This window comes from Dromiciops gliroides, chromosome 3 (genome assembly GCF_019393635.1).
Source record: "Dromiciops gliroides isolate mDroGli1 chromosome 3, mDroGli1.pri, whole genome shotgun sequence".
Taxonomy (NCBI): Eukaryota; Metazoa; Chordata; class Mammalia; order Microbiotheria; family Microbiotheriidae; genus Dromiciops; species Dromiciops gliroides.
Window position 1 is genome coordinate 249,707,303 of NC_057863.1, and position 27,230 is coordinate 249,734,532.

The window sequence follows — 27,230 nt, forward strand, 5'->3', positions numbered from 1 at the left end:
AATGGCAAATCTGTCTAGTATCTTTGCCAAGAAAACCTCAAATGGGGCCACAAAGAGTCCAACATGACTGTACAAAGGCAAAGCTGTCAAACACACCCTTTTGGGAAGGGCTCAGGGAGCATAGTGGTTGGGTAGCATGTCCCCTTGGTCACTGAAGTATAAAATTATCCGGGATAAGAGCATCTTCCCTTCTAGAGTGTAATTTGTGCCGAGTTATGAATGGATTCATAGGAATCTCTTTGGGTTTCTTGACAAAGCAGAGGGGAAACCCCAGCACCAAGGCTGGTGAAACTCTTCAAGAAATGAGCTCCTAGTCTCATGTGGGTATGAAAATGCCTGATGTGGCTCACTTCAGCACTCCGAAGATCTGATTTTACCATTGTGGCAAAAATACTGGCTCTAAAAAAAAAAAAAGAAAGAAAAAAAGGAGCAGCTAGGTGGCACAGTGGATAGAGCACCAGCCCTGGATTCAGAAGGACCTGAGTTCAAATCCGGCCTCAGACCCTTGACACTTACTAGCTGTGTGACCTTGGGCAAGTCACTTAACCCCAATTTCCTCACCAAAAAAAGAAAGAAAAAAAGAAAAGAAAAAAGAAAAAAATACCAGCTCTATCAGAGGACTTCAGTTTAAATCTTACCTCTGACATTTACTACTTGTGTGACCTTGGACAAATAATTTAATTTTCCTGGGTCCCTGGGTTTTCCTTATGTTTTTGACAAAGGGATTGAATTAGATGGATCTTTTTTCTCTGTAGCTCTATGATCTTATGCTATTCTCTATCCAAGGGCACAATTATTTTACATACTATGCAAGATAGTCTTTGGGAGCCAAAGGTTTCAGTACTCTGGAGCCTGTCTTTGTCCCTTACTCCCTGTGTGACCTCGGTTCAGTCATTTCATCTTTCCAGGCCTCCATTTTCTCATCTGTAAAATGAAGGGGTTGAACCTTATGGCCTCGAAGATCCCTTTTGACTTTCAATTTATGACCCTATGAAACTGGTGATGAGTGTCTCTGAGCGTCTTCCATGCGTGGGTCTTCAGAAAACAGAGAAAATGTCTATCACTGGGCCCATTTTCTAAGACTTTCCTGATAGGTAGGACACAACAAGGCTTACATTTTGCAATCAAAGCCTTCTCAGAGTAATAGAACCTCCATACCATGAGGAGGTTAATAGAGGAGGATTTCTGTGAAGAATGAGGCTTGACATGTTTTCTTTCTCCCCCCAGAAAAGAACTCCACCCTAACCTCCCTTGCTGAAGTTGTCCTTCTACTGTTATGTCACAATTGACACAGAAAATACTCAGCCAGGTACTCGAGGTGGAGAGAGTTTATTACGCGCGGACCCAAGGGAGGATTTCATCCCTCCAACAATGGGCAGTGAGTCCACCTGGTTATATACAAAAAGAGTAGGCGATGCATAGTGGCACCTAGTGGTTAGGGGAGGCTTGGCGTTGCAGCTGGGGTACCTCAAGACCAGAGCCTGTCTGAGACAGACAAGGTCAGAAAGCAGAGATTACAGGCTGCAGCTGCAGTTTGGAACATAGCAAGGCCAGGGTCTGTTTGAGATAGACAAGATCAGAGGCTATGTATGATTTTCTACATCACTACCTAGTCTGGGAAAACAAAAAGAGGGGAGCTGTGGTGGAGACAGGACTAAATCAGTGAATCATAAAATGTTAATATTGGTGGGAACGTTAAGAGATTTTCTAGCTCAATTTCTTTCTTTTTTACCTCTGGGAAAACTGAGGCCTAGAGACAAGAAGTGGTTCACCCAAGGTTAAGTTAATAATAGAGCTGAAGGTAAAATCCAAGTCTCCTGATTCCTAGTCTAGTACTATGCTACATAGGATGCTCTCTCTGAACATCATTTTAGAAGATATCACATTTTTCAAAGATAATTTGTCACTTAACCTCACCCTGTTTGCCTCAGTTTCTTCATTTGTAAACGAGATAAAGAAGGAAATGACAAACCACTCCAGTATCTTTGCCAAGAAAACCCCAAATAGGGTCATGAAGAGTTGGGCACAACTGAAAAATGACTGAGAAATAATACTGTTACTGTTAGAAATCAGAATGAACATCTTCAGAATATAAAAAAAAAAGGATGCAGAAGACTTTTAAGTTGCTGTCTTTTGCAGCCCTAAACATGATCAAATTAGTCACATTTTCCTGGCCTATCTTATTGTTTTCTTAGTTTTCTTCACCACAGCTCTGGTTCAAGGACATGCACAACTGTAAGATACAATGGGGAGAGAACATGAAAGGTGGATTATGGTCCTGGCTCTTATTAGCTAGGATGTAGCTATGGGATAGTCAAAGAACACCAGACTTGAAGTCAAAAGACTTGAGTCTGAGTGTAGGCTACAGCTGTTGGTAACTGTGATTTTGGCCAAGTAACTTTATCTCTTTAGGTTCCATTTTCTTCATCTGTAAACAAAAGATCCATTGGCTTTAGAGCTAGAAAGTTGGACAAGTCATTTAACTTCTGTTTGCTTCAGTTTTGGTTTTGTTTTTCCCCCCAGTGATTGTAAAGTGCTTTGTTGATAGGGAAATGAAAATAAAACAACACTATAAGACAGAAGAAGAGAGGTTCTTCCCCAAGGATGAAACCGAGATCATGGAGAATCCCTAAGGACATAAAGGGACGGCATATCACATGGAGACTACCCCTCTCCAGATGCAGCTCCCTCCCAAGAGGATGGAGAGGGGCAGGAAAGAGAGCTACAGAAATTCAACCCAGGACCTCTGAATACAAATCAGGCACTGTTTCCATTTGGTTGTTGTTCAGTAGTTTCAGGCATATCTGACCTTTGTGACCCTGTGTGGGGTTTTCTGGGCAAAGATACTGGAGTGGTTTGCCATTTCCTTTTCCAGCTTATTTTACAGATGAGAAATTGAGGCAAACAAGGTTAGGTGACTGGTCACACAGCTATTAAGTGTCTGAGGCTGGATTTGAACTCACGAAGATCTGACTCCAGGCCCAGAACTCTATCCATTGTGCCACCTAGCTGCTTGTTTCCACTATAACACAGCCATAAGAGATGACCTTCAAGGTCACTTCTAGCTCTAACATTCTATGAGATAACTGTAAAATCATAGGCAAGTGACTGAACTGTGCCTCACTTTCTTCATCTGTAAAGTGATGAGAGTTGGACTGAGTGAACTATAAGGCATTCTCAAGTTTTATGATTCTGCAGTATTGCTGCTACCAGTTATTCTTGCTTCTAATTTTATAAAAGTGACATTTGAATGAGGGCTCGACACCAATGACATTAATGGTGCATCTTCCTCTACCCCTCAGACCTACATGTGCCAAAAAATTACCCTCTTTTCTGATTCCATAAAACAAATTTGTGGCTGATCATCATTCAGAAAGCTGAACTACAATTTCTGCAAATTCTATTACCAGGAGCGTGGATCTGCAACCACAGCACTAGAAACAAGTTAAAACCAAGCCAAACAAACAAAAAAAAACTTTCATGCTTTAACAACAAATCTTGGTTTTATGAATTCAGAACTTAGATTTCTTACCTAGACTCAAAGATGGTCCAAGACTTAATCCTATCCTGACAACGTGCATAAAGCCTCTGATGAAATGCACAGAGTAAAATCATTCATTTAATTCAATTCAATAAGCATTTATTGAATCACTATAGTGCACACAGTACTGTGTTAGTCATTGGGGAAGAGAAAAAAATTTAAATGAGACAAAATCTTTGCCCTTGAGGATAATTCAAATGAAAGTCTTTTTGTACAAATTATCTAAATAAATGGCTTATTTTTCTATTATCCTCTTAATATAGGCACTGAAAATACTGAAGTAATCCCTCTCTTAGAACTTCCTTAGCTCTTAGTACCTCTCTTGTTTCCTGTTCACACTTTATTTTCATTATGATTATTCATGTTCATCTCTTACTTCCCCTACTAGAATATAAAGTCTTAAAGGGTATGGACCGTATCTTGAGAATTCTCTGTCCCAACAGTATCTTGCAAATATTAGGTGTACAAAGAACTTAGGTATTTGATGAATGGAATAATTGGTTTATAACCGGACTTTGGTTAATGTTAAGGGTCTTTGGATTATCCTATTTTAATTATGGCCCTGATTAAAAACAATAAAAACCTGAATATTAGTAGCAATACCCTGAAGGTTAGAACAAAACAATGTTTGGAGGGTCAGGGTTGCTTTTGTCTGACTTTTGAAGAACTAACCAGAAACATTATTCTGTAATAAAATGTGAGTTTTAAAATTTATTTTTTGCATTTCACACATATCTTAAAAATAGAAGGAAAAATACACATTTACAATAAAGAAAAAAAAACTTTCCCAAAAAGAAAGAGAAACTTTATTTATTATTTCTTAATAATATCAACAATAATGTAGATGTTGTTCTAGACTTAAATCAGACAATAAAGCTTTATTCTAGATTCTATTATTTATTTGTAACTTGTGGTTCATTGAATGAGTTCTGGACGCATATAGCCCCAATATTGGGGGCTTTTATATCTCACACTCCTAAGATCATTATGCCCCCTCCCCCAAGAGTTTACTCTGGGACAATCTCAGAACATATTGTTTATATGCCTCCACAAACATGGGTAACAGTGTCTTCATCTTCCAACAAGTATTCAATGTAGTAATGCAAATAGAGGGTGCAAGGCAACTTTTACCCTGCCAAATAATGTACAAAACCCTATAAACAAATAAAAAGTAAGCTGTAGAATTCTTTTTTCCTATCTCAGGATTCCTACTTTCTATTTTTTTTGGGGGGGGGGGTGAGGCAATTGGGGTTAAGTGACTTGCCCAGGGTCACACAGCTAGTAAGTGTAAAGGGTCTGAGGCCATATTTGAACTCAGGTCCTCCTGAATCCAGGGCCGGTGCTCTATCCACTGCGCCACCTAGCTGACCCCTACTTTCTATTAAGTGAGGTTCTAAAATCCCCTAAACTCAGGACCTCCCTGTGATTTAGACTCCCCTCTGAAGGAAACTGAATTTGGGGTTGCCATTGGAGAAATTCCTAAACCCTCTGGTGATTCCCTTTTTCCTCGGAGATGAATTTAGTAGCTCCCCTCCCAGACTTATAATACCACTGTAGCTTAGAAGAGATATAAACCTGGGGTTACTAGATAGGCAACACACCAACATTCTAGTGATCCCTCATTAAACCCAAATTGACCCTCTAAGGGGATGGACTCCCCTAGAAGAGGAACATTTTTGGGACTGACAGATAACCTTTCCTTCCTCTCCATCTCATCAGAGACCAGCCATATAACTCATCATAAAGACTAGACAGCAAAGTCCAAGTTCCTTGCTCCTCTCTTGTTGCTTCTCCTGCTAGCACCAGGGGCCATGTAGAAAATCTCTATAATGGCATACTGCCCCTCCCCAATCTTTTTTTTTTTTTTTAAATAGGGCCAAAAGTAGTCTCTCAGCTCTCTTTCACAGGCCAACACAAAGAGCCGGGTCCGTCCTCTCGAATCTGAATCAATCAAATGATCTGGGGCAGCCCAGATCGTTAATACTTACTGATAGGATCTCACTGAGATGCCAATGGGCATGCCTAACTCTTTAGGGAGATACAATCAAAAGTCCAGGACAAAAGCTGTTAGCTCAGTAAGCTGAGCAGGGAAATCGCTTGATGAAATTACTATGCTCTTCCCCCAATTTTAATGATAATAATTGATTATTAGTGGAAAATAAATACTGAGTGAGCCTCAACACTAGAAAAGATGGTTTGCCAGCCTATGAAGACTAATCCTCTTGACCGTTACCTTGATCATCACATCAATCACCTTCCTGCCAAAGAGACTGTAAAAATAAAGCTGAGTACACATGCCCTTTGAAATATTATCATTATTGCCCTGCATGTTATTGCTCACTGAATTTTAGATAAATGAAAGATGCTGCTAACTGGAAAAAAAAACCCTTCCTAGAAAAAGGAAATAAGTTTGTTTGTTTGTTTGTTTTGGTGGGGGTAGGAGTATGTAGTATGTGTGATCCAACTCTCTGTTGGAGTGTAGTACTTGAAGGAAAAGGCTGTTTTACCTATGAAACCTGACTGCTCATCCCCACAGAGCAGACAGCAGAAATACTCACCTTTCGTAGGATTTCACAGCTCGTTCTACTTTGTGCCTATAGGTCTTGAGATTGACAGCATGTGGGTTAATTAAGATCATTTGCCCTGTGTCACTGCCTACTTGTTTCAATGTAAAAATCTACAATACAAAAAAAAAAAAAAAAAAAGGAAAACATTACTTCAATGACGAACATGCCTATCTTTCAAGGACAATTTGCAAATATAGATGTTTAATGTGCTTGTTCTATTGAATGGAAAGGTAGGAGAAATTTGTCTTTGGGGACCCAGGATCTCCATCGTATGCACTTCCTGCCTCCCCTATATTGACCATCAAAACCCTTCTAAAGAGTTCATTCTTGTCTGAGAATAGCCTTTTTTTCCTTTAAAAAAACAAAACTAACTATTTATACAACAGCCAGGTGACTTAGCAAATAGAGTGCTGGGCCTGGCATTAGGAGACTAATCTTCCTGAATTCAAATCTGGCCTCACACATTTATTTACTGGCTATGTGACCTTAGGCAAGTCACTTCACCCTGTTTTCCTCAATGTCCTCATCTGTAAAATAAGCTGGAGAAGAAAATGGCAAACACCCCAGTATCTTTACCAAAAAAACCCCAAATGGGGTCATGGATATTCAGACACCATTGAAAAATAACTGAACAAACCCCATTTATTTCCAACTTTTAAATTGTTTTCCATACATACCTAATAATTCTATATTCTACTGATGTTTAATGTAAACATGTGAAGAAAGAGCAAGGCTAAAAGGAAGCAATCACATTGTTGGATAGCTGTAATTGTTTGAAAAGTTCTGTTATTTATAATGAGAATCTCGTTAGAAAACAGCAAAAGACAGATTCAAGAGGTATGGGTTCTAGCCCTGATTCTACCACCAATTACCTTTTAGTTTTGTGACCCAGAGAAAATCACTTAACTTCTCTAGACCTCAATTCCCTAGAGAATCTCTGGGGTTTCTTTTGGTTCTAAAAATGTGGTGATTCTACAGATTTTGACTTCATGTAATGCTCACCCATTGATCCTAGTTCTGCTGCTACACAAACAACACACAACCTTTAAATGGCAGAAGATGGCCGTTATGTGTCCTCTTAGTTTTCTGTTCTCCAGGCTTTATTGATATAAAGCAAATCCCATAAGCATTACTGAAATGACATGATTTCTAGGCTCCTCATTGTCCAGGCTTCTGGATACACACTGTAAAGGCAGTTTAAGACCCTCTCTGTCCCCTCTACAGTAAGTTTTGTGAAGCTTTGCCCTTCATTTATACTTTAAAATAATCACCAATCCCAATAAAGTTACCTTGGTTTTGTGGAAATGGCACTGAATTTGGAGTGAGGAGAGACTTGGGTTCAAATCCTAGTTTTACAGGTTTGTGATCATTCCACCTTTCTGAGCCTCAATTTCCTCATTTGTAAATTCCATTAATAATAGTTCCACTATCTCCCTTCAAAAAGGTTGTTGTGAGGAAAGCTTTTTTTATAAATATCAAATCATCATAGAAATGTGAATTGATTTTACCAATAAGGAGAAGGTATGAGTGGAGTAGTAGTGTCCAACATTTACATTGTATTTAAATTTACAAAGTTATACACACATATATGTATATGTGTCTATACACACACATACACACATACACACACATACGCATGCACACACACACATAGATAGATAGATAGATAGATAGATAGATAGATAGATAGATAGATAGATAGATAGATAGATAGATCTCATTTGATCTTTAGCAACCCTATAAGGTTGCTTACCCTATGGCCAATACCAAACAGGCATTATCACTCACATTTTACAGATGAAGAAAGTGAGATTTAGGGAAGCTATATGAATTACCCAGGACTTCAAAGAAACTGAGGAAGAATTTCTTTCCTAAGACTCTTTCTGCTACAACATGCTTCCTCTTACAGAGAGCTAATTCTTCAAAATCAACAGTAAATATTCACCACCACCACCCAAACTAAAAAGCAAACTACTAGAATTTCTCAAAAGAAAATTATTTTTGAAAAGAATTCCATTTAAAGAAATGAAGAGTTTAGGTGTAGTAAAAAACTGAATGAAAAGAAACTAAGACAGGGCAGCTAGGTGGCACAGTGGATAGAGCACTGGCCCTGGAGTCAGGAGTACCTGAGTTCAGGTCCAGCCTCAGACACTTAACACTTACTAGCTGTGTGACCTTGGGCAAGTCACTTAACCCCAATTGCCTCACTAAAAAAAAAAAAAGAAAAGAAAAGAAACTAAGACAAAATTTTCAAAAAATTATAATTAAATACTAATGGAAAGACCACCAACAAAACTAGAAGTTTCTCAAGGAATAATAAAATTAATAATAAACACACTGAATAAAGTGCAGGAAAAAGTTAAATGAGTAAAAATATGAGATTAAAGAACTGAGCATGACCAAGAAATCTCAGGTCAATATGTCAAGAGTTTAAAGATATTTCTGAAAAAATTAAACATACTTAATCAGAAAACAATTATTTTATTAAAAGACTAAATATATGATGGAAACAACAGAAGGGAACAAAAAGAAAAGTGTTTCCAAAAAAATGACACATCTGAAGTGAATTGGAATCTATATAAATGAAAATGATGGTTCTAGAAAGCAGAATAAAGAGATAAAATTATAGAATTATCAGGCTCCCCAAAAACTTAATAGAAGAAAAAAATTATTATTTCAGGGGGCAGCTAGGTGGCAGAGTGGATAAAGCACCAACCCTAGATTCAGGAGGACCTGAGTTCAAATCTAGCCTCAGACACTTGACACTTAACTAGCTGTGTGACCCTGAGCAAGTCACTTAACCCTCACTGCCCCGCAAAAGAACAAAACAAAACAAAACAAAAACAAACAAAAAAATTATTATTTCAGTAAATCATGCAAAAAGATTTCCCAGAAATATTGAAAAAGAGACTGATTGTAGACTGACAGAATTCAAGCTCTTTATAGGAATGAACCCCCAAATCCAACTCATATGGAAAAATCATTGTCAAGCTTCAAGACAATAGTAAGATGATTTTACAAGCAGCCAAGAAGAAAAAGCATCATGATGAAAAACAATTTGATTTGCATAAGATCTTTCTATAAAAGAAACTGGATGATTTACAAAAGCCAAATTTGTTACCCCCATCCACCTTAACCCTATCCAATGAAACCCTAGTTTATTGTTAAGATCCCCTTTGAATTTGAGCTCATCTCACACTTCCTTGAAAACATAAAAGATTCTTCAGAAGTTACTGTAACCATAGCCACCCACCCTCTCCAGTATTGCATGGACACTTTCAAGTCCCCAAACATTGTGCTGAGAAGTAGAGTAAGCTTTCTCCTTACTCCTCACTGCCATTTTGAAATCTCCTCCATTCCATTTTCACAATCAAATACTTTTTTGAAGTTCACTGAATCCAGGCATATTACTTTATCAAGATAATTGGTGGCTATTATCTGCCAGCTCAAGTCATTTTCCCTCCTTTCTCAAGGAGAACAATACGAGTCATAGTCTTTCCATTCCAACCCTTTCCTTCATACTAGGGATTTTAATACACACAGTCATGTTTCTTTACTCTGGCTTCTCAAAGCATCCACCTTAACTCCCATGACCTACATTTTCACTCCACCTCAGCCAAATGCAGGAATAGTCAGACCCTTTAACTTATCACCACCCACAAATAATCTGTTTCTATGACGCAAAACTCAGAAATTCCTCTCAGACCATCACCTCTTATGCTTTTATCTCTCTTCCTAAATCAATTCCTCATCCTCCTTGCTACAATTTCTAGGCACTCCATTTTCCCCTGTTGTTCTAGTCTATCTCCCCTACTCTGGACTCATTTTCCTTCCTTTACCATCTTTGTTGTTGTTCAATTGTTCAGTCACATTCAGTTCCTCATGACCCTGTGGACCATACTGTTCATGGGATTTTCTTCACAAAGATACTGGGCACAAATCTATTGTTTCTACTAACAAATGACAAACTTGTCAATATCTGTCTTGAAATTAGACAATGAACAATGCTCTAAAGTTTAGATCGGAGGTATCAAACACCATATTGCCCCACAACGCTCCCAGGTGTGCACAGAACCAGATTAAAATGTACTCAGGAAAAGTTTAACAAAATAAAAATACAATAGAACATAGATAATGTTACTATGTGTTTTTCTAAGTCACTGTGTTGCCATTCTGTGCAAGTTAGTGGTCCTTTTTTATTTGAGTTTGACCTCATTGCACCGAACATAGAATGGTCCTTACAGAAGACAGTAGAAATACTGTCCCCTTATATTTCAATTAAGGTATCTTAAAACTGTTCCCTTGCTTGGTGGCCACATCTCACAACAGGCTTATGTTGACCTTGTTATAAACATAAAACTTTCTAGATCCTTTCATGTGAAATATTACTAAAATAGTTCTCTTCCATGTAATCCAGGCGATTTTTTAAAAAATCTAGATATAGGACTTTCCATTTATCCCAGTGAGATTTCTTTTCACTGATATTGGCCTAAACTTGTCCAGCCTGTAGAAATCTCCATGAATATTAATTTTCACTTAACAGTATAAAAAACCCTTAATTCAAAAGATAAACTTTGAGATTTTAGGTAATATCCTGTATTCTTGAAGGACCACCAAGGCTTTCCTAAGGATCCCTGAAATCACACCACAGAAGCAGCGGCCTATTTTATCTGACTCTAAGGCCATTCATTCATGCATGCATTCCTTCAGCTCTCATTTATGGAGAGACTCCCACATGCAAGACACTGTCCCAGGCACCAAGAATACAAAAAAATAAAAACAATCCCTGCCTTCAGAAAGCTTAAACTCTAGCAATCAATTGGTGTTTCAATTATAGACTTAGAAACCTTATATGTAAGCAAGGACACTTCACTTTTGTCAGCAGCTGGAAGGGCCTGGCCAGACTCTCCTTGCTGCTGCCAGTTAATGGATGGGGGGAAGCATCATGAACTTGAAATACTATTCTTTGGGCCAAGGAATTGGTCCATAATTTTGTGGGCATACATGCTAAGGTGGGGAGAGCAAAGAAGCATTCATCAGTTTTAAGTTGTAGTCTTTTGCCAAGAAATCAGAAATAGTGTGGGAAGGGGATCATGGGTGAGAAATGATGAGAAAAGATCCATCAACCAAGAAAAGGTTCAGGACATATCCTAGGGTCTACCAAACTGCCACACTACGTTGTTCATTGTTCTCTGGTACTTGCCTGATTACAGGTTTTGCTAATACAAAACTAACTCTCTAATGCCTGCCAACTGATGATGACACTGCTCTTCATCTCGAGAAATCCTTTGCAGCCCTCAGGCATCTGGCACAGATACATACAGTTGATGAAAGAAATGGACCAGCTCTGAAGAGTGGAAGCTCAGGGCAGGCTGCTACGTACATTCTTCAGGCCCACTGTCCTTCCCCTCTACCAGGTATGGCAGCCTACAGTGTCACCAGGAATCAAATACCCCCATCTGCATGCACCAGGTTGAAGAGTGAACATAGATGTAATTCAGACTCCTTTACAGTTAGGGAAACTGAGACTGATAAAAGTCAAGTGACTTGGCCATGAACATGCAGTTACTTGAGCATGTGTCAAAGATGAGATTCAAACCTGAGTTTCAAGTCCAGTACTCCCTCCACAATGGCACACTGTCAGTCTCGCCCCACTTCCAGATTGCCTTAACTAGTTGTTGAACTTTTGCACTCTCCTCTCCACTTCACAACAAACATCCAGAGTTGGATCTTGCATCGCCATACCAAACATACTTGATTATCAGCAACAAAGCAACATATTGATGCTCCTTAAGCAGGCAGGAAATCTGTGGACACACTAACAGCTGTGGGCAGCTGCTTGCCCCAGTGACCTTCTTCTAACAGCTGGTCCACCTTTCAACTTGGATGACATCTGGGGATGCCATTATCTCAGAGCCAGAGTGTCCAGTATAGCTGAGCTTGAGCTAGAAAGCCTGTGAGCTTTCTAATGCACCCAGTTGTGGTGGTGGTGATAGTCTGTCTTTCATTCTCAAATTGAGAGGTGATATCATAACTTTTGGTGAACTGGATTTAAGTGAAGGAGGGCTGTGCAGAGTCATCAACCTCACTTTCTCCTCCAGAGATATCCAGGTCCAGTGGCAAGACACACACACAGACATACATTATATATATATATATATATATATATATATATATATATATATATATATATATATATATATATATATGAGCTTTATCAGGGGAAGTTTTACTTTGGACTATAATATTCAAGATTATTTAAATCTTATCACTTCAAAAATTTCAAAAATTTCAAATATATATAATATGTGTGTGTGTCTCTCAGGATAAGTGGAAATGACCCTGGATACAGTGGGAGGCCTTGGCCTTTTGGAACCCAGGGCTTTTCCAGGTCTCTGCTTGCCTGAGGCACAGCCCATTCAGTGATTACAGCTAGATAAAAAATGAGGTAAAGAAATGCAGCTTTGCCAAGGCACCCGGGAAATTTCTCATGGAGGCTTAGTGTGGGCACGAGAGGCCAGCCAGTCTCTTTTTGAGCTACTCCAGGTCCACAGAGGCTGATCTAGTCTAGCTGAATGTCATAGAGCTGATATGGACTTTGGAGGTCATTTAGCCTGACCTCATTTTACCGATAAGGAGACCAAAGTCCAGAAACACCTGCTGGTTTTCACATTTCAATGCGTCCCTTGGCTTCTCTTCCCAGGGATCCTGTTCCTAAGATCACACGGTGGAAAGGGGGTAGATTCAAGCTGGCCCTCTGACTCCACAGCCATGGCTCTTTCTGAGGCAATATGCCACCTCCCCAACTCTGCTACCAGGGCCATGTTGTTTTCTCCTTGGGTGGCACCTTAGTCCTCTTTTGGACAACAGCTCTGCTTTAAGGCTACATCTTTGGGAAGAAAGGTGCTGTTCCCTCCATCTCCCCTGTAGGACCTGTGAAAGGAGAGGAATAGGAAAGGTTTCACAGCAAACAATCCCATTGTGGCTTGGGTGAAGCCAAGTTCGTTGGTTTATGGGTGCTGCTGCTGCGGGTTGGTGAGTGGAGGAAGGAGTCACAAATCCAAAACCATGATTTTTAGTTAGGTGGCACAGAAAGGGCCGTGGCTACACATGTCAAGGAGGGGAATAGACCCCAGACATTCACCAGTTACAAGAACTGGTGATGATGATTTGCCAAGAAATCAGCCTGCTGTTGTTCATCCTTACTTTTTGTTGGTGAATTGGATTTAAGTGAGGCAGAGCTGCACAAAGTTGTCAGCTTCACTCTCTTCTCCAGAGTCACCAAAGTCCAGCGGTAGGGCAAAAGTCAAGAGGACCAGCAACGGCCTGGGATGAAGTGGACGACTTGGCATCTTTGATATTTGACCAAGTTCTAAGGGCTCCACACGACCTGCTTCAGCTGCCTTCACAGCCATTGGAACAAATTGTTCTCATTCACCATTCTGCCAGGGGAAATCTTCACTTGCGTGGGGTAGACATCCCCCTAACTCACTGATGGGTTTGAGGTTCATTGGTTACCCTTCACTTGGTTTAGCCCATCTGCTGAGATGGTTTTACTGGGGTGTGGCTGCTGTGTATGTATGCTACAGCTTCTTGGAGCCACAGGTGAGAATTGGGTGCCAGGTGGACCTCACAGGTGGATAAGCAGCTCTGAAAGGGCTCAACAAGCCATCATACTAGAGGTGCTAGACCTCCCTGAACAGCCCATAATTCAAAGGAAAGGGACCATGGGTGAGAAGATCAGAGAAAGTATTAGACTAGAAGTTTTCACTCATCAGCCAGATGAGCATCCAGGAAAAAACAGAAATCAGATCTGGGAGGGCTTCTGAGCCACCTGTAAACATCCAAGAGACTTTTTATGGTTCATTGAAAACTCTCTGTTCTTCCAGTCCACTCAGTTTACATAGTTCTCACTTTATTCACACTATTTATTCATGTGGGGATACCACCTGAACATTCATAAGAGAGATAACAAAATACCATGCTTGAGTTGTGCTGTCAGTTCATATTAAGCCATATTTCATATACTGACCTTTCGATCAATGGGCAGAGGAAGCTCAGATAACCAGAGAAATCAAAGACAGAGAGGTAGGACAATGCAAACAAAGTTTCTTGAACCATAGATTTTGAGCTAGAAGGGGCCTCAGTGCTCAATAAATCTATCACTCTCATACAAATGATGAAATTGGGCCCCAGGGAAGTTAAGTGACTTGAATAGGGTCACACAGCTACTAAGTTTCTGTGATGGTATTCAAAGCCGGGCCTTATCGACTACAAGTGTAGCATCCTAACCACTACACCAAAGAGTTTACCTCTGTGGTATAGGTGTCACTGGACAACATTAGGGCCACTCTGCTGCTTCCTTGAATATAAAACCACAGAGTATCACAGCTGGAAAAGACCCCAAATCATCTAATGTCAGAACTGCAAAAGACCTTGAAACAAAGAATATTACAGAGGGAAGAGTATTTAGACCATAGAATATTGGAACTGGGAGGGACACAAATGGCCAAAGAGGGAGAGCTCTTAGACACAGGATGTCAGAACTTGGAATGACCTTGGAACACAGAATGTTGGAGTAGGAAATGACATTAAAACATACCACATTAGAGCTGGAAGGGGCCTCGGAGACTGTCCAAATCAGTTCTTTCATTTTTCAGAGATTGAAAGAAGTGGTGGGACCAGCATTCAAACCATAGTCCATTTCCTACCAATTTAGTGCTGTTTCCTCTAGATTGAACCCTTTCTGTCTACTCTCCTCATTTTTCTTTCATTTACAGAGCAAACATTTGCTGAGCACTATAATGTACTAGCTAGGTGATGTGGTAGCTAGATCGCCAAGCCTAAAGTCAGGAAAACCTGAGTTACTAGCTGTGTGATCCTGGGCAAGTCACTTAACCCTGTTTGCCTCAGCTGTAAAATGAGCTAGAAAAGGAAATCGTAAACTACTCCTGTATCTTAAACAAGAAAAACTTAAATGGGGTCACAAAGAATCAGACATGACTGAACAACGAATTATATATAGGGCAGTTAGGAGCATTTGGCTTGGAATCAGGAATACTCATCTTCCTGGGTTCAAATCTGACCTCAGATACTTACTAGCTGTGTGACCCTGGGCAAGTCACTTAACCCCTCATTGCCCTGCAAAAATAAAAAATTGTTTAAATTAAAATTAAAAAATAAATAAAACTTACTCTATGGTTATGAATCATGGGATGGTACAGTCTCTGAAGAACTAATGTTTCAGGTCACAGAAAATGCTATAAAGAGGCATATGATAGGTATAAGTAGACTGCAGCATATTAACAAGGAAGAATGCCATCAAACAAATGGCATAAAAGATATTATTAAAGAAATGTGTGCCTGGGAAATGAAATTGACTGGCAATATGTTGAGTGAGAGATAATTGGGAGATATAGTGTCTTACATATAGTAGGCACTTTTAAATGCTTATTGGATTGAATTGTTTACATTAATACCAATTCAGTGTCAAGATAATCTAGAGGAAGGTCCCTACTAGACTAAAGGACAAATGTTCTTTCCATTATTACATGTTGGCCCATAGGGATATTACATGCTTCTGGATTTGTCTGTTACTACCACAGAGAGCTAACAAAAAGTTCAAAAACAAAATATTTGACTCAAGGTCCTATGTAGACACAGTGTTAATTAACTCCCAGTGTTACTCTGATAATAAAATAATATCTCTTTTCAAAAAAATTATATAAATCATCCTTTTCACTAACATGCCGTGGTTTTCTCCCCAAATTATTACAAATTAATGAGATTTTGCTCTAGCATGAGAGTTGTAACTTCTTTTCTCAAATAAGATAGCATAAATGGTGCTTTTCAAACCTTAAAGCACTATATAAATGCTAGTTATTATCATTTTACCTAAAGAAAAGTGTTCTTCCAAAAAGATGAGAAATTTGGAGCCTTTAATTATAGATTCATCTAATAACCAAGTTATGTTTTCTTCTAAATGTGACTGGGTGATGAATTAATCTCTTTGAAAGAGCTCAGGTGAAATTGTCTGGTCACTTGGAAACTAAAAATGCCAGTTAGAATCCTGTAATGAAGAGTTGCCATGGTAACCTCTCTGCTCACTTATTTCATTTCCAAGGTGATAGATTGGATGAGAGTCCAGCCAAGACTGAAAACCCAACCAGCACTGTGTGTACAGATGGGGAAAAGAGAACCCATGCATAAGTCATGAATGAAACAATAAACTGGGAACAAAGCTATATGCTGCTTTGAAAGTCTCTCTATCTAGCCAGATATGGAAGAGTAAAATCTCTGAATAAAACCCCCTTCAAACGATTAGCCTCTGTTCCTAACCCTTTCCTGCTCCGTTCTGAATGCTACTCTTCTCCTTTCTAGGAAACGTTAGCATCAACTACAAAGAACCTAAATATCAGCATTGGGACCAAAAGTAGATTAATTATCATTCTAAATTCTCCTTCTTGATCCCTCTTCCCTTGCTTTAAAAAGGAAAGGGGAACGGCAGATGTGAAAGTATTTTAAAAGGTAAAAGTGCTATGTTAATTCAGGCTGTTACTTTTCTATCTCTACTAAAGTCCTACTCAGGGTCTTCATCCAGCAGCGGTGGCCTGGACTTCTCAAAGGCCATGCCAAGAAAGTGCAAGCTCTAGGAAGCTGGAAAAGCTTCACGTATTTAGCAACTGATTCCATGGTCACTATCTGAGAACTGACCTAGCCAAGTCCTTAGAGGCTCATCATCAGAAAGGAGGAGAATGCCAAAAGATTAATCTGGGGGCCACAGGAGCTCATGAAGACTATCTCTACAAAGGCATGGAAGATTGGCGATCTCCCTTGGAGAAGGAAGCATCACACTGATGAAATCATTGCTTTTTAAAGGCTCTTTGAGAGAAAGGATTGTTTCATTCTTCGTATGTGTGTCTCCATTAGTGAGCGTGGTGCCTGATACAAGGCAGGTGCTTAATAAATGCTTTTTGATTGATTATAGAACTCACTTAAGCATTATTACCAATGTTGTTCCTGTTAAAGGGACAGGGTAAGCTCTCCAGTCTCTCTCTGTCTCTCTGTCTCTCTCTCACTCTCTCTCTCTCTCCCTCCCTCACTCCCTCCCTCCCTCCCTTTTTCTCTTTTTTCTCTGACCAACTAGTTGAGTACTGCCTTGGAGTTCCTGGATACCATCATTCCATTCCTTCATAGTCCTTAGGCTTAGGCTTTTGGGGGATGGTGGCCCATCAAGGTAAACACAAAGTAAACCATTTTCATGAGAGTCTAATATCCATGTGATTTTCCCTCTAGTCAGGAAGCACACTCACTGACATCATCAAGCAATTTGATCACAATCACTTCTCAAATGAAATTATACATTTAGGTTAACCAGATTACTCTTACATACTCTATTCTGAATTCTATTTCCAAGATTTGCTGACAAAAATCTTTCTGCTTCCTGAATTCCACCAAGATAAAATGTTGTTATTTTACATAATTTTAATCTTTTATTTTATGTACTCTCTCCCCACCCCCAAGATGGCTTCAGATAACTTCTACTCAGCAATGGGCTCCCAGCACATCTCTCTTAAGCCTCCACTCAATTTCACTTCCTCTATTGTGTTTTACCTAGTGTGATACCGTTCCACTTTCTTTGTTTTTTCTTTTTCTTTTTTTTTGTGGGGCAATGGGGGTTAAGTGACTTGCCCAGGGTCACACAGCTAGTAAGTGTCAAGTCTCTGAGGCCAGATTTGAACTCAGGTCCTCCTGAATCCAGGGCTGGTGCTTTATCCACTGCATCACCTACCTGCCCCTCCACTTTCTTCAAAGGGGAGACTTTGGTACTACCTTGTCTGAGTTCTCCCCAGTATCCCTCACCCCTTATTAATGGGCCACACTTTCTGCATTTATGAAAGGTATTCCTCAAAGTGCTACTCCAGCCTAATCTTCTACACCCTCTGAACTATAGATCATCTTTCAAAATTATGATTTTGAGGCACTACAAGTTCTTTTTGGATAAAAAAAGATAATTAGGGACAGTTAGATAGCTGTGTGACCCTGGGCAAGTCACTTAACCCCAATTGCCTCACTAAAATAAAAAAAGATAATTAGTGATACTAGTTTGAGATTGTAATGGTGTGTTTTTCATCTTATTCTACCTTAATAGATCTGCAATCTTATGGTACTTCCTCCATGATTTTATTCTAATTCTAATTTTTTTTAAAAATCTGGTTGTCCAGTGGCTTAAATTCATAGAACACTGTAAAACTCATGTTTTCCTTATAACTGTAACCTGACTTCTGGTCCCCTCGTATTCCTGGACTTGCTTTAAATTCTAAAGACTGCTAAGAGGGGATCTTCTTCAGATGAAATGATTCCCTCTCTCTTTGATTGATCTGAAGTCTTAACTTGTTCCAAGCTTGAGAGTTCATTTATTCTAACTTATTTCCTGGTATATTCTAATCCATAGAACTTCTCCAATATCTATTTCCTGTTTTGCTTAAATAAGTGGGTTTATTCACTGTTCATTATTTGTGACTGTCTTCTGTGTAACTGCCATTTGATGAGTATAAGCCATCCTCCCTCTTAAGAGCAATCAGGGATGTACCTTTTATTCTGAGCCTTTCAGACCAGAGAAATTTGAGGGATGGCACAACAATATAATTCTAGCCCAGATACCCCTAAACTGACCCAATCTTCCCCAAGCTAGTGTGTTGGCAAGGCAAGCATAATCCCTGGCTCTCTTCCTACTCTCCAGAGAGACACTTAGGTCATATCCATCTGCCTTCAAGCCTCATCTATACAGTGTCCTAGGGGTAGCTAGGTGGCGCAGTGAATAGAGCACCGGCCCTGGAGTCAGGAGGACCTGAGTTCAAATCCAGCCTTAGACACTTAACACTTACTAGCTGTGTGACCCTGGGCAAGTCACTTAACCCCAACTGCCTCACAAAAAAACCAAAAACAAAAACAGAGTGTCCTAAAGGTCTCAGTGTAGTTTTAAGCTATTAGAGGTTCAACTTCTTCCTCTGACACATACCAACTGGCCCAGTCACTTGACCTCCCGGTGTCCTGGGAAACTCCCTAAGACTAAGTTGCAGAATAGTTATATATCTGCATTGATTGGGATTTTCTTGTTAGAAGCTATAAGCGCTCAAAACTATACTAAGACCTTTGGGACACCCTATATGTTTACTCAGCCCCCACAGAATCCTGCAAGTAGGCATCTACCCTACATAGCTGTGCTGTGGAGGTGGGTAAAGTATTCTTATAACCACTTTAAAGATGAGAAAAGTGAAGCAAGAGAGATGCAGTGACTCTTCCACAGTCACACAGTTAATGAGTGGCAGATGAAGCATTTGAACTCAGGCCTCTGAACTCCTGTTCCAAATGTTCTTTCTACTACAGCAAGCATAGGATCCATGATATTTCACTAATCATAATATCCTTTGGCCTAAAACACAGCATAAGTAGTAAATAGAAAGGAAGCCTGCCTGAGTCATGAAGATCTAGGTCAAGTCTTTCCTCTGACACATACTAGCTGGCCTAGTCACTTAAACTCCCCATACTCTAAATAACTCCCTAGGACTAAGTTACAGAACAGTTACAGATCTCTATGGGTAGGAATTTCCTCATCAGGAACTTCCTATGTTCCACTGAACTCCTACATTCCACTCTTCCCCCAGGGGGAAAAATTATTTCCCTAACCTGGACGAGTGGGGAGCGGCAGCATATAAGTACTATAATTAGATTCAAATTCATTTAACATATAACTGTATTAACCACCAATATGTGTATTTAATATGTACTAAAATATTAAATAGCAAGAACATGTAGAAAACACAATACACATGAAGTAACCTAGTTAGGTTTTGCTTTTAAAGAAGAAAATTAAAATGTGTACTCAAACATAAATGTGGACAGCAATGATATAATTATTTTATCTTATGAACAATTATTTTCATACAGTTCCGCTCTAATGCCAGGGTCAGGAATGGATTATCTATTAGTAAGAACCATGTAAATTTTCCCTTAACCTTAACCCTGCCCCCCCCACCCCTCTCCACCTCATTTCACTTTGACTTCTATCACTGTGGTTGTCATTAAGTCGCTTTTTAAAACTTTAAAACATTTCACTGATGCTCTTGTTTTTATATCACCTTAAATTTCAAATATATTCCTTCCCCACTCTCTCCCCAGAGAGATACATCCCTTGAATGAATAAAAAAGAAAGATGAAAGGGAAAGAAAACCCCAGCAGTTCCATAAAACTAACCAACCTATCAACACTGGCTGTCAGTCTAGTCGATGTTCCACATTCATCCTTTCCCACCCATCCCTGCAAAGAAGGGAAGGAGGAGCATTTTCTCATCTTAATGAAGTCACTTTTATGGGCACGTCTATGGAGAGGATATAGCAGATAAATTTTAGATGCCATTAAAGTCCACTGGTTTCACCAAAATGATAGTGAATGTATTTTCCTCCAAATAAAACTGCTGAAGAATCTTAATGAAATAAACTCATGGAGCATGAGAATGAGACTTCGTAGAGGACACAAAATGGTTTCTTGGCTATCTCAGGCATTCTGGGTAGAAGCCAAGCTCAGTGGATGAGGAAATAAATTCCTGTTCAGGGGGAGGGGGTCATATTTCTTTTGGAGGTAAACAGGACCAAAGGGCTGCTACCAGAGGAAGGAAGGGAGGCACAGACAGAAGCAAAGAGGCCAAAGAAAAAGTAGGGGACAACCTGCCATGCTGGGACTCCAATGCTAATTCTTAGATAGTCTAGTAAATGTGTAGAGTCTAGAGCAAGGTTGAGAGGCAGAGAAGCTGAGTTCAAGTCCCCAGTTCTTAGGCACATCATTTAACCTCTTTGGGGCTCATTTTCCTTCAGCTGTAAAATGGGGGAATTGGCTTAGATGATCTCTAAGGTTCTTTACATTCTACATCTAGGACTTGAAATCTAGGATCTTCAAACATTTAATCAGCATTCAAACGTTTAATCAGCAAACACATTGTGCAACAGATACAGGAGAATTTTACATATTTTTTCCAAATACATCCAATCTGAGTGGTTGTAAAGCTACGTAGATGACAGCTTCTGGAAATATCTATTATATTTGATGTCTTCTATGGCTTGCAAACCCTGAGATGATTTCAGTCTAATTCATTAGCTGTGGCAAAGGTAGAGTAGATGAATAAATGCAAGCACTTTTAAAAGACAAAACAGGCTAGCACTTTGAAGGAGAAGATCAGAATATAAAATAGCCAGAGAAAATGAAGAATGAAGGATATAATAAGATTCAACTCAATCAATCAACAGACATTTATTGAGGATGTGCTAGGAACTATGCTAAGTGCTGGAATACAATGGGGAAAATCCCTACATTATATTCTAGTGGGGGAAACAATATGAGCATGTTGCTGTTCAGTCATTTTTGGTCCTGTCCAATTCTTCATGACCCCATTTAAGGTTTTCTTGGTAAAGATATTCGAGGGGTTTGCCATTTGCTTCTTCACCTCATTTTACAGATGAGGAAACAGGCAAACAGGCTTGAGTGATTTGCACAGGGTCACACAGCTACTGTCTGAGGATGGATTTGAATTCAGGAATATGAGTCTTCCTGACTCCAGACCTGGCACTCTATCCATTGTGCCACCCAACTGCCCTATATATGAGCATAAATAGATATGGATGGTATACAAGAAGAGTGAAATACAAGGTAACCTTAAAGCATTAGGCACTAGCAAAGGGGGGAACCAGGAAAGGCTTCTTGCAGAAGGTGGGACTTGAGTCTTAAAGAAAGCCAAGGATTCTAAGAGGCAGAAGGGATGAGGAAGACGATTCCAAAGATAGGGGACAGACCAGTGAAAAGGCATATGGACAGAAGATGAAACATCACTCATGAAGAATAGCAAAAAGCCTAGAGTGGCCATACCTCATGGGGGCAAATAGTGTATAAGAATACCAGAGAGATAGGAAGGGGTCAGAAGTGGAAAAATCTAAATATCAAAGAGAACAGTTTATATTTGATCCTAGAGGGAAAGTAACATAGTCGGATCTATAGTTTAAGGATATCACTTTGGCAGCTTGGAGCTTGAAGATGGCTTGGAGCAGGGAAAATTTGAGGCAGGGAGTCCAATTAAGAGGCTATTAGTGGAGCAGCTAGATGGTGCAGTGGATAAAACACTGGCCCTGGATTCAGGAGGACCTGAGTTCAAATCTGGCCTCAGACACTTGACACTTAGTAGCTGTGTGACCCTGGGCAAGTCACTTAACCCTCATTGCCCTGCAAAAAAAATCAACTTCATTCCCTTGTATTTTTTGCCTTTTAAAATTTCCTTCTTGGGGCAGCTAGGTGGCGCAGTGGATAGAGCACCAGCCCTGGATTCAGGAGGACCTGAGTTCAAATCCGACCTCAGACACTTAACACTAGCTGTGTGACCCTGGGCAAGTCACTTAACCCCCATTGCCCCACCAAAAAAAAAAAAAGAAAAGAAAAGAAATAAATAGTCCAGGCAAGAAGTGATGAAGGTTTGAACTAAGGTAGTAGCTGTGTAAGTGAGGTGAAGGTCAGTTATACCAGAGATGTTGTAGTGGAAGAAAGAAGATTTGGGAACTAGTTACATAGGTGGGATAAAACCTGGCTGACAGAAAGAATAGTGGTACCTTCAACAGCAATAGGGGCAGTTAGGTGGCAAAGTGGATAGAGCACTGGGACTGGAGTCAGGAAGACTCATCTTCATGAGTTCCGATCTGGCTTCAGACACTTATTTTCTGCGTGACTCTGGGCAAGACACTTAACCTTGTTTGTCTCAGTTTCTTCATCTGTAAAATGAGTTGGAGAGAGAAATGACACTGAGTTTGGAGTGAGGAAGATTCATCTTCATGAGTTCAAATTTGGCCTCAGACAGTTACTAGCTGTGTTACCCCAGGCAAGTCATTTAACTCTGTTTGCCTCGGATGAGGAAACTAAGATAAAATAAGCTAGAGGAGGAAATGACAAACCTCTCCAGTATCTTTGGCAAGAGAACCCCTAAATGGGGTCATAAAGAGTTAAACATGACTGAAATGACTAAAAGAAAAACTAAACAGCAATAGGGAAGTTTCATTAAGGGAAAATTTGGGGAAGGGGGAAAAGATGATGAGTTTTATTTTACACGTGTTCGGTTCAAGATGTCTAATGAGACACTATTCAATTTGAAATGTCTAAGGGGCAGTTGACAATGAGGAATCAGAGCTGGGGAAAGAGACTAGGCTAGAGCTAGGAGTAATATGCACAGAGATAATAATAGAAACCATGGCATTTGATGAGAACATCAGGTGAGAGAACAGAGGGAGAAAAGAAGAGGGTCCAGGATAGAGTCCTGAGGCACACCTACAGTTATTGGCTGTGACATAGATGAAGATCCAGCCAATAAGACAGGTGGAAGGAAATCCAAGAGAGACATTACATGGAAAGCCAGAGAGGAGAGGGGATCCTAAAGAAAGTGGTTAACAGTGTCATATGCTACAGATGTGTCAAGAATAAGAACTGAAGAAAAAGTCATTAGATTCAGTGACTTAGAGATCACTGGTGACTTTGGAAAGAACAATGTTGGAAAGATGAGGTCAGAAGCTAGTTTGCAGAGAGTTTAGAAGTGAGAGGAGAGAAAGCAGAGGCTCTAACAAAGAGTTTAGTTCAAAAGGTGAGGAGGAAAAGCGAACAGCAGCTACTGGGGAAAGTAGCATCTAGTGAGGGTTTTTAAGGATGGGGAAGACTTGGGCATATTTCTAGGTAGTCAGGAAATCAATAAATAAGGAGAAATTTGAAAATGAGAGAGACAGAGAGAAGACTTAGTGGAGACAGTACACTAGAGGAAATGGAAGGGAATGGGATAAAGGGGACAGATAGAGGGATTGACTTTGGTGAGGGAAAAGCCTACATCTTCATTAGAGATTAGAATAAAGGAGGAGATCATTCACCACAAGGGGAGAGAAGTGTGTGAAATGGGGAGAAAGGAATAAGAGGGAGTTTGTTGAGAATGACCTCTATGTTTTTTCATGAAGTATGAGCACAGGTCCTCAGCTGGGAGGGTAGGGGAAGAGGGTCACATGGGAGGCCTAAGGAGAGGGGAGAAGGTCTGGAACAACTCCTGCAGTGGCTACCCAAGGAGGAAAACAGACACAACTATGAAAACTGAACACGATCCAGCAATGCAATAACATCCAAAAAGTATGAACATCCATGAGGCAATCTCTCATCTCATGCTGGGCCTCAGGCAAACCTCAACATTATTCTAAGTCAATGACATATCATGGACACTATGACTATGGAAACTTAGAGAGGTGGCAAAAGACCCTCAAAGATAATTTTAAAACTAGAAAAACCTCATACCTATGAAGTGAGATTAGATGAGACCTGGGGCTTAGAGTAACCTGGAAGAGGTGTGTGTGTGTGTGTGTGTGTGTGTGTGTGTGTGTGTGTGTGTGTATAAGAGAGAGAGAGAGAGAGATCTGATAATTATTCAAAAGGCCAAGTAGGGTTAGTCTCAAATAGCTGTTCTCCATCTTCATGAGGATAATAGGAGAAGAAGTAGGATTATCCTGGACCATTAAGCATTTTGATGAAGACAAAGATTTAATTTTCCTACGGTGAGTGACATCAAACATCCAGATGAGTTATTGAAAGGAAGCAGTTAAAATTAATCTAGAGACCTTTTAAAAACTAAAACAAGCAAATGAGTGAAATAACCTTCAAGGGTCCTTTCCAATTCCATGACGCTCTGCAGAAAATTTGCATCTCTAGTGAAATACCTGAATAGCTCCATACTACCACCCACTGGTAAATAGACAAGAAGAGCCTGTACCTTGGAGGCCCATTTTACATCCCCCTCAGATTGTAAACAAACAAACAAAAAAAGAAACCATATTCATTAGCAATCTATTTTTTCAACAGCTGCCATCATGAATAAACATTTTCTAATGATGTAACATGTATTTTGTTTTTGTATAGAACACATGCTAAGACATTTAAATGAACTACATGATGTATTTAGAGAAATAATAAAAACCCTTCTCTAAAGGCAACACTACCAGGGCTGTAGTTTACATAGTATAAGGCCTTGCCAAGAACAGTGTGAGTTTTACCGAATCGTATACTTTAGAAACGACATGCTTTCCCAGAATTGGCACATATTTCGAGCGGTGTGGAATGGCTGTAGCAGATAAGGCATCCATTATGGTGAGTCGCTTAGCAACCAAGCCATGGACCTTGAGCCAGGTTTCTGAAGACATATCTAAAGAACTAAGAACACAGATTTCTGTGAGATGCAATGGAAGATTGTAGAGGGGGAAATGGGGAAAGGGGGAGAGAAAAAATGCAATTCAGATTTTTTAAAAAGAAAGCAAACCACCCAGTATCCTTTGGTGAAATTAAAATACTTACTCTTGGCTTGGTTCTCTGCTCCTCACTTCTGATGTTTTTTCACCTATTGTATTCATTTCTGTGGAGAAAGAGTTATAAATATATAAAGGTGTTTCATGTGTGGGTTTTACACCAAACTAACATTAGCTTCATTGTTATTTCTCTATCTGAGGTTATTGGTGGCCAAGGACAAATGTTCTGTTTTGCTTTTAAAGTATTCTCAATGGTACATCTTGGTTGGTTTTATTGCTCAGGCAATTTTGATTTGAAAGGCTAAGTGTGTACATCAAAGTGTGTATTGCCTTGGTTTTGTTAACAATTAGGCAAACACTCTGAGCTGATCTTGAACTAGTCATAAAAACAAAATATAGACTCTCAACTGCTTTGGGATATTACAGTTCAAGGCTCCTGAATAAAATCACCAATCATTTTCTATTCCCTCCTACTCCTATTGTACTCACAACAGAGGAACATAGGATCTCAACCAAGTTAGGACAGACATTTAAAATTTTTTTATTTTAAATTTTTTTTTAGTGAGGCAATTGGGGTTAAGTGACTTGCCCAGAGTCACACAGCTAGTAAGTGTTAAGTGTGTGAGGCCAGATTTGAACTCAGGTACTCCTGACTCCAGGGCCGGTGCTCTATCCACTGTACCACCCAACTGCCCCAGGACAGACATTTTAAGAAAATGCAATAAAGGAACAATTTCAGCTAAAACTGTTATTGTCATATGGTATCATGATTATATATCTTAAAATCCCTTAGCTATATCTTGTTATGTTATGGTCCTTGTTCATAATATCATTGATTTAGAGCCATCAGAAACTTTAGAGGCCATAGAGTTGAGCCCCCTAATTTGAGAGATGAAGGAAGTAAGGGCTAGACAGGTTTAAGGAAGTTGCTCAAGGTCATACAGGTATTTTTGTGACAACACAAGCATAGTAAAAAACATTACATATCTATTCAAAAGCCTCTTTGAATTGTTTAAATATTCTTTAAAATTATGCCTCAGAGTGTGCTTGCATTATTAGCTGTAAAAGGATATGACCTCTTTAAAAGAAATAGGCCAGTATTGGAAATCAAAGTATAAAATTGCAAGTAAGAAATTTAATACAGAAATTTAATCATTCTGTTTAGACTACTAGTAAACTCAAACTATACTTAGCAGTGATTGGAAAGTAGGGACTTTTAAATGACTCAAGCTCTGGTTTAGAAAGCTTCATGGGGGCAGCTAGGTGGCACAGTAGATAGAGCACTGGCCCTGTATTCAGGGGGACCTGAGTTCAAAGCCAGCCTCAGACACTTGACACTTACTAGCTGTGTGACCCTCAAGTGCCAGGTACCTTTCTTTTGTGCCCCACCCCCTGACCCTTTACAGCTTTTTTTTTTTAAGTTGTCTTCTCCTGTTAGATTGTAAGCTCCTTGAGGGCAAGAAATGCCTTTCTTTTTTGTGTCTGTATCCCCAGCACAGTACCTAGCACATAGTAGGCACTTAATCAATGCTTAATGACTGTCTGAATAAATGGGAATCCCATTGAGGAAAGTATCAATCCTATTTTGTAAGCTAGGACCTTGAACATAGTAGACATTCAAATATTTCATTCATTTCCTCAGAATGACAAGTATGTGATTTCATCTTTTTGGGGGAGAATGCACTGTACAACCATGAACTTTTTAAGGAAAAAAAACAGGAGCAGAGGAATCTAGCAGGATAAACAGACTACTATATAGCTGTG

The 27,230-nt window shown here is 39.6% G+C and overlaps 1 protein-coding gene across 1 annotated transcript in view; it reads right to left on the reverse strand.

Moving 5' to 3' along the window:
• The window catches only part of VWA3B (von Willebrand factor A domain containing 3B), a 211,740-nt gene that overhangs the window by 43,221 nt on the left and 141,289 nt on the right, over positions 1-27,230 (reverse strand). Inside the window, exons 19-21 of the mRNA XM_043997092.1 lie at positions 25,516-25,573; positions 25,218-25,374; positions 6,100-6,218 (exon numbers count right to left, since the gene is read on the reverse strand). Of these exons, the coding sequence (XP_043853027.1) occupies positions 6,100-6,218; positions 25,218-25,374; positions 25,516-25,573 (334 nt within the window). The remainder of the gene's footprint in view (positions 1-6,099; positions 6,219-25,217; positions 25,375-25,515; positions 25,574-27,230) is intronic.